This window comes from Corvus hawaiiensis, chromosome 14, assembly GCF_020740725.1.
Source record: "Corvus hawaiiensis isolate bCorHaw1 chromosome 14, bCorHaw1.pri.cur, whole genome shotgun sequence".
In the NCBI taxonomy this organism is placed as follows: domain Eukaryota; kingdom Metazoa; phylum Chordata; class Aves; order Passeriformes; family Corvidae; genus Corvus; species Corvus hawaiiensis.
In genome coordinates this window covers 5386950-5394193 of record NC_063226.1, presented here as the reverse complement: position 1 = coordinate 5394193, position 7244 = coordinate 5386950, and the positions used below count along the sequence as shown (strand labels likewise).

General features: G+C 52.0%; 1 protein-coding gene across 2 annotated transcripts; it reads left to right on the top strand.

Annotated features, from left to right (window-relative positions):
• The first annotated feature begins 411 nt into the window (after positions 1 to 411).
• Positions 412 to 6819, top strand: TBX22 (T-box transcription factor 22). Of its 2 annotated transcripts, none has more exons than XM_048319364.1 (8): positions 412 to 612; positions 710 to 833; positions 1173 to 1274; positions 1483 to 1657; positions 1868 to 2032; positions 2169 to 2233; positions 2314 to 2399; positions 5117 to 6819. In XM_048319364.1, exons 1-8 carry the CDS (start codon positions 477 to 479, stop codon positions 5710 to 5712), a joined length of 1449 nt encoding a protein of 482 aa, XP_048175321.1. In that variant the 5' UTR covers positions 412 to 476; the 3' UTR covers positions 5713 to 6819. The 2 variants fall into 2 exon arrangements, with proteins under 2 accessions (XP_048175321.1, XP_048175320.1); XM_048319363.1 differs by having other exon boundaries at positions 4973 to 6819.
• Positions 6820 to 7244: the final 425 nt, after the last annotated feature.

Below are 7244 nucleotides of genomic sequence, written 5' to 3'. Positions count from 1 at the left end.
CCCCCCTTCTTTTTTCTTTTTTCTTTTTCCTTTTTGCGCTGGTTCTGGTTAAACGTTATTTGCACTTTTGTTGGAAAAGTGGCCCCTAGTGTGCAATTATGTCAAATTTCTTTGAGTTTTACAATTTAATGGAGAACAGTAACTCTTTTATTGATCCTAGACGGGGCCGGCTCCTCTTCCCCCTCTCCCCCCCACCCTTGTGGCTCTCCCCTCCCTCCCCCTCCAACCCCCCCGTTACTCCCATGAAATGTCACTCAATGTTTCTTATGCTCCCACCAGTTTCCAAAACAAACAGAGGAGGCTGCAGCCGTCTATTGACTCAGTTGGATGCAAGAGGATCTCGCCGTGGCCGCTGCCCCCCGACGGGAGCCGTGCGGCGGCCGGGCGAGGGGCGCTGGGTGCCGGCCGGGATGGAGCCGCCGCCGCCCGCCTGAGCCCCGCTGCCGCCCGGGGGGACCGCCGGCAGCCCGGGGGGGATGGCGCTCAGCTCCCGGGCTCACGCCTTCTCGGTGGAAGCCCTGGTGGGACGCTCGGCCAAGAGGAAGGTGCCGGAGGGTCGCGATGAGGAGCCCGGCCCCGGCTGCCGGCCGGGTCGCAGAGCCCCGGAGGAGGGTGGGTACCGGAGGGAGCCCGGCGCGGCGGGGAGCGAGGGCCGCCCCCTGCCCCGGGAGCCTGCCGAGCCGCCCCCTGCCCTTTGTGTTCTCCGCAGAGAAGCGGCCCAAGGCTGGTGCCGAGAGCCGGGCTGGCGGGGTGCAGGTGGAGCTGCAGGGCTCCGAGCTCTGGAGGAGATTCCACGACATCGGCACCGAGATGATCATCACCAAGGCCGGCAGGTACCGGCCGGCCCCCGCCGCCTCGCTCGGGCTTTGCTTTTCCGTTTTGGTTTTCTTATTTTCTTCCTTTAATTTTTTTTTTTTTTTTTTTTTTTTTTTTTTTTTTTTTTGTTGGGGGGGTGGAGGGTGATGTTGTTTCTTGGATTTGGTTTTGTTTTGTTTAGTTTTGTTGTCTGGGCCCTTTCTGTTCTGATGGGATATTTCACTTAGTTTCCCCCTTTTCCCGCTATTTTCGTTGAGTTCGATTTTCCTTCCTCGCGCCGCCCGTTCGTAGTTTCGCAGCCTCTTTTCGCCCTGTGAGCGGCAGCTCTCGCTCAGCCTCTGCCCCTGTGCCCGCAGGAGGATGTTCCCGTCGGTCCGGGTGAAGGTGAAGGGCCTGGAGCCGCTGCAGCAATATTACATCGCCATCGATGTCGTGCCCGTGGACTCCAAAAGATACAGGTACGGGGGGGACCGGCGGGGACCCTCACGCCCACGCGGGACCCCTCCTGCGCTGCTTGCCGCGATCTGCGCTCCGGCCCGGTCCGAGTGGGATACGGGCGTTCACACAGGGATGCTGGGGGGGCCCGCACGCACCTATAGAATCTATAGGTGTGGGGGGCAGGTGGGGACAGGCTCCCGCCGCCTGACGCGGCCCGGCGCGGGCCAGGTACGTCTATCACAGCTCGCAGTGGATGGTGGCGGGGAACACGGACCACTCCTGCATCACCCCGCGCCTCTACATCCACCCCGACTCTCCCTGCTCGGGGGAGACCTGGATGAGGCAAATCATCAGCTTCGACCGAGTGAAGCTCACCAACAACGAGATGGACGACAAGGGGCACGTAGGTGTGGGGCAGCCCCGCCGGGGGGGCCGGGGAGGGGCAGAGCATCGCCCCGGGGTGCGGAGCATCACTCGGAGGGCAGCGTCGGGAAGGAGGGGGCCGGTCCCTCCTGCCCCGGGGCTCAGGGCTGGGTTCCTCCTGAGCCTCGCCTCGGGTTTTCTTCCTGCCCTTGTTCCTCCGGGGGGCTCAGCCGCCTGTCCCCCCGCACAGATCATCCTGCAGTCCATGCACAAGTACAAGCCCCGCGTCCACGTTATCGCCCAGGATTCTCGCTTCGATCTAGCGCAGATCCAGTCGCTGCCGGCCGAGGGGGTGCAGACCTTCTCCTTCCAGGAGACCGAGTTCACCACCGTCACGGCCTACCAGAACCAGCAGGTACCGGGAGCCGGGGTCGGGGGGATGGAGAGCCGCGGCGGTACCGGGGATCGGGGGCATGGAGAGCCCCGATGGCCGCGGCCGCCGGTCCCAGCCCGCCCCGCTCCCCAGTGGGCCCTTCGCTTTCATCCTGCAGATCACGAAGCTGAAGATCGACAGGAATCCCTTCGCGAAAGGTTTTCGGGACCCCGGCAGGAACAGGTAAGGGCCGGGGCCGCCCCGCCGCCGCCCCCCGCGCCCGCCGGCCCCGCGGCTGCGTTCATCGCGCTCTCGCCCCGCAGGGGGGTCCTGGACGGGCTCCTGGAGACCTACCCGTGGAGACCCCCCCTCGCCCTGGACTTCAAGGCTTTCGGCGCAGACAGCCAGGGTAAGTAAATCCCGCTCGCTGCCTCTCCCGGCCTCACGCCCGGAGCTCCTCGGGGAGCTCAAACCATCAAAGATAACGAGGTGCGTCCAGAAAACGAATCCCTGCATTTTGGGGGAGTTAATTCCGCGTGGGTTTGGACGAAATTCCTGTGAAAATGGATGTGAGAAGCCGGGAAGAACAGGGTGAGGGCGCGGGCTGCTCCAGCCCCCCGCTGAAACCAGAGTTAGACGGGCAGAAAAAAATATCTGAGCATGCAGGAGGCTAATTTGGAGTCGGGTTGTTCCGGCTTTGATCCTATTACACTAATTGCTTCCAACCGGATTGGGAACATCAACTACAAACGTGGTAGCGGTGACCGCCCGTGTTTTCTGTAGCGGCGGCTTCTGCAGCGACAAATGCGATATGCAACAGAAAATAAAATTATCTGATCTTTAGGATGCAGCAGTCGCACAGAAATGCAGGGAAGAGGAGGAAAATTTTCAGGGAAAATGCTCTCCTTCATCCTGACAAGTGCAATCGGTCCTTTACAGCCTTTTCCCAGAAAAGCGGCTTTAGAAAGTAATATTTGAAAACAGATTATTCACAGCGTCGAAGGGGAAAAAACCGACAGCTCGTTTGCACTTTGGAGCGCTCCAAGTTGGGTTTAAAGTCGCGAGTTAAACTCTCGTTTATGTCAGGAACGCTTCAAAGGCTTGGGATACACAAAGTCACCCCTGTGTCTGCCGGGAAATGCTGCAAAAATCACAGCAAAAATTCATGTTCTGCAGGCATAGAAATCAGGGCACAAAGAAATCAGATTCGGGAGAAATTAAGAGGTTTATCAGCTGTAAAGAGATCTAAAGTTATTAATTATAATTGCCATTAGTAGTAGTACTGGTTTTATTCGTATTTTTAATAGGTTTTTTATTAATTTGATTTTTAGAAAATATCTTATGCAAAAAGCCCCTTTTGAACCCGTTTGCTGGGGGAGAGGAGGTGGTGGATGAGCTGCATGAGGAATGAAACAACAGCAACTGCAATGTTAAAGATCCTAAAGTATTATTGTACATATAATATTAGCGCTACCTGGGATTTAAATTTTTTTTTTCTTGTTTAATGTATCTGGTATTTTTCTTCAGGGTGAAATTACTGGACTGATATAAATATAACAAATCTCCAATTCCACTCCTAATAAAATATATTTCTGAAGAAATGCCATAAAACTGAAATCCCAAAGCTCTAAACCGAGGAGGTAAATTAAAAGAAATTATGATCAGCACGCTGAAGAAAGAATTGGCCATAAAACTTTTATTTTTAAGCCAAATAGAAAGGGCAGAAAACATCTGCTCATTGATCTGCTCTGTCCTTTCTGCTGCAATCCCCATTCCCAAACCTGGTCTGGAATTTGGATGATATTACTGCTTGGGATACCGTGGAGCAGATACTGACCCTGCCTTGCTCTGCTGTCTCCAACCATGTAGGGCTTCACTCGCTGCCTCATACACAAATATCGGCTCAATCCCACATTTTACATGACCCAAAGTCCCTGAGCCTTGAAGGACATCAGGATATGTCCAGGGATGAGGACTGGATCCTGCCCTGCTGATGTCAGGACTGAAGCAGCCACTGTCATCAGCAGGGAAGGGTGAGACCTTCACGCCGCAAAACCTTCCCGGATTATTGTGATCAAGGGCTGACCTGTGAGAGGCTCTGCTTGTTGGGAGCTTGGAAATTAATTTCTGCAGCATCCAAAATCTTTGTGGTTTAAGATTTTTTTAAGATTTGCTATACCAGCAGATGTGGTTCAGTTTTACAGTTGATTTCAGGTTGCTGGTTGCGTGTAAAGGCGGATCAGATACCAGCCAGGCATTTTATTGCTCGGAATTGAGTGTAAATAGTAGCCCGAAAAGATCCACATTCTCTTATATCTTTTCCCAGTGATTTTTGGTAAGAAATTAAAATAAAGAGTGGGGGGAAACCCCTCTGGAAGAATTTGGTAATGAATGTGCAGCAGACATTTGGCTCTCCACAGGCGGGAGGTGAAACCAGCATCTGTGTAGCACCAGGGCCGGCTGCTCCCGAGCACCATTCCCACCTCGGAGCAGCCATCCCATCCCTGCTGCATTTCTACTCCTTGGGGTTGCTTTTCTCCCGAGTCCTGAAAGTGTTCATTCATCCCTTCCAGCAAGGAGGACGTTCACATGGCATGTGAGTTTGAATTTCTGGAGACACCGATAGCATTCAGGGGAATGTTTCAAATTGCTTGGGAAGCCAAGTGAAATGAGTCAATTCCTGTGAGCAGGAAGGTACAAAAAAATTCTCCATCAGGCTGAATATGCTTTTTTGTTCTTATATCCAAGGGGGAAAAGCTGTCTGGAATTTGCATGAAAAGTAGGGAACCTGAAATAGCAATGGTATGTGTGTATAGCAGGGGAGGGTTATCGGTCGTGCAGCCAGGTACGGATCCAGGTGTGTGTGGAGCTGGATTTACCATGATCCCAGCCCAAGTAATGGGATTAGACATGTGGAATATTGTTCTTAGACAAATACCAGGTAACAATAACCATTTATGGATAGATCTTCCCATTTTCCAGGAGCTGGTCTTTGGAGCGCGTTCGTGCTTGGATGGACACAGGCAGCATGGAGACCTGGAGAGGGAGCAGGACTCCTCCAAGGATTGCTGACTGGCTGTGGTCACCAGTTAGCCCAGCCTGGATGGTTTCTATTTTCCTTTCCAGGTGGGAGCTCCAGCTCTTCTCCAGTGGCCTCCAGCGGTGGGACCCCCTCTCCTCTGAACCCCCTGCTGTCTCCATCCTGCTCCCCTCCCACGCTTCACTTGCCTGCGAGTAACCTGGGTGTGTCGTGCCCCGAGAGCTTCCTGCACCCCCTCAACGTGCCCCTCTACTACAAGATCTGCCCCACGAGCTTCTTGAGACAACAGGCGCTCCTCTTTCCGAGCCACGAAAAACTGGGAGCCACCAACCCACATCTTCTACCCCACTTCATGGTGGATATGCCCAAACTGTCTTCCCTGAAAAATGCCAAAGCCGAAGACTTAAACACTCAGTGCCTACAAGCCCCCGGTTCTGCTGGTCAAATGCTGTATGGATTACATGCATCTGGAAACATTTTCCCATCAAGTCCCATTGCTCGGGAAGCACTTAATTGTTCTTTACATCCTCCATATGGCGTGTATGGTTATAACTTCTCTGTGCCATCCAGACTGATGAATGCAGCAGGGCATTTCAAAGTGAGTGACAGCATTCCGGCTGCTTTGAGGGACAGCAGATGCAATCACTCCAACTGGCACCCCACAATTAACCACTGCCTTTAGTGGGATCAGAGAATATTTCTGAGTGTTGCTATGTAAAGCAAGTCCTTCCTTCCATCATACCCAGGGGCTTGTTAGCTATTGACTCTGAAACTCTGCATGGTACAGGAGCGGGATGGACAGGCATTTAATCCTTTTATTTGTGGACGGAAGTGTTGTGTTATTGGGAGGGTGGAGGGTCTGAGATGACCCTTTTGGCCACATTTATGTAACAGCTGTAGGTTATGAGCAAACTGTCAGTCACCTTTTTACTATTTGCACTCTCAAGTGGGGACGTTGATGTCTGTATTTCTACAAATGTGTTTTCTTTCTCTCGCTTGCCTTTAGTTAGCTCAGAGCCCTGGGGAGCTGCTGCTCACCCACTCGTGTTTTATCCCTAATTTCAAAGGGACTATCCAGGACCTGGACTTGGCAAAGGAGCCACATCTGGCCAAGCATTCGAGCATGTTCTTAAGTTCCTTTGGCTCTAACGGGTCCTAATTAATGACATGAAAGTCCTTCATTTTCCAGGACCCAAGTGCCGCCGTTATCAGGGTGGGGACATAAATCCAAGTATCTTAAATCCAAGTATCTGCTGCCAGGGTAAAGAAAGACAGGAAGAAAGATGGATGGGATGAGAAGCTGGAGGGGTGCCCCAGAGCCCTCTTTTCCATGCCCCATGGTCCAGTGGCACCAGCTTTGATGGCGTGGTGGGAAGGACAGGGATGGGGTCACACATCTCTCCCATGTGAGATGGATCCAGGCCGGGGCCACGGAGGATACATCTTGGAGAGTTGTGTGGGATGAAACACCCCCAGGAGCCCTGCAGGACCGTCCTCTGACCCAGAGCTCTCAGCCCAAAGAGACACAGAAGATCCACGTGGGATCTCATCCAGCCTGTGCCCGAGGGAAGGGCAGGGATGCTCCTGGTTCAGTCTGATGGAGAACATGGATCCTTTACAGAGAATTATAACTCAACAGGCCCTGCAATATGAGATTTTCAATTCCTTCCTACAGTCCTGTTTGTTTTCTTGTAACCTGTGGATATTCTTGTTATTCCTATAAATAATCTCCAGCTCCCAAGGGCACCATGTAACTCACAATAAATCAGGACACAGGTTTTATTCTTTATTTGGTCGATGTTCAGTCTCTACCTAAAGTCAAATTTATCACTTGATAGATGGCAGAGATTGGAAAATAAGGCTTGGCTGGGACTAGCCCCATTTTGGGATTAATCCTGTATTTTCAAACACAACACACAATATAGAGGGATTAGGCACAGGTTTAAGAATCAAAACTGGTAGCAGAGTTTTGACGTTACTTTCATTCTTAACAGACAACAAATTCAGAACAAAACAAGCAGTATCAAAAGCTGCTCAAATATCAAAATTTACACTTTTACTTTCATGAGACTTTGATAAAATTCAGACAACATTGATTTCCCTAATTTTTCTGCTTTGGGTGTTCACAGAGCCCCCAGTGATGCCAGTATGAAATGGGTGGTTGTGATAAATGGTCTGTACAACTGTAAAAATGAACAAGCCTGCTTTCTTGGG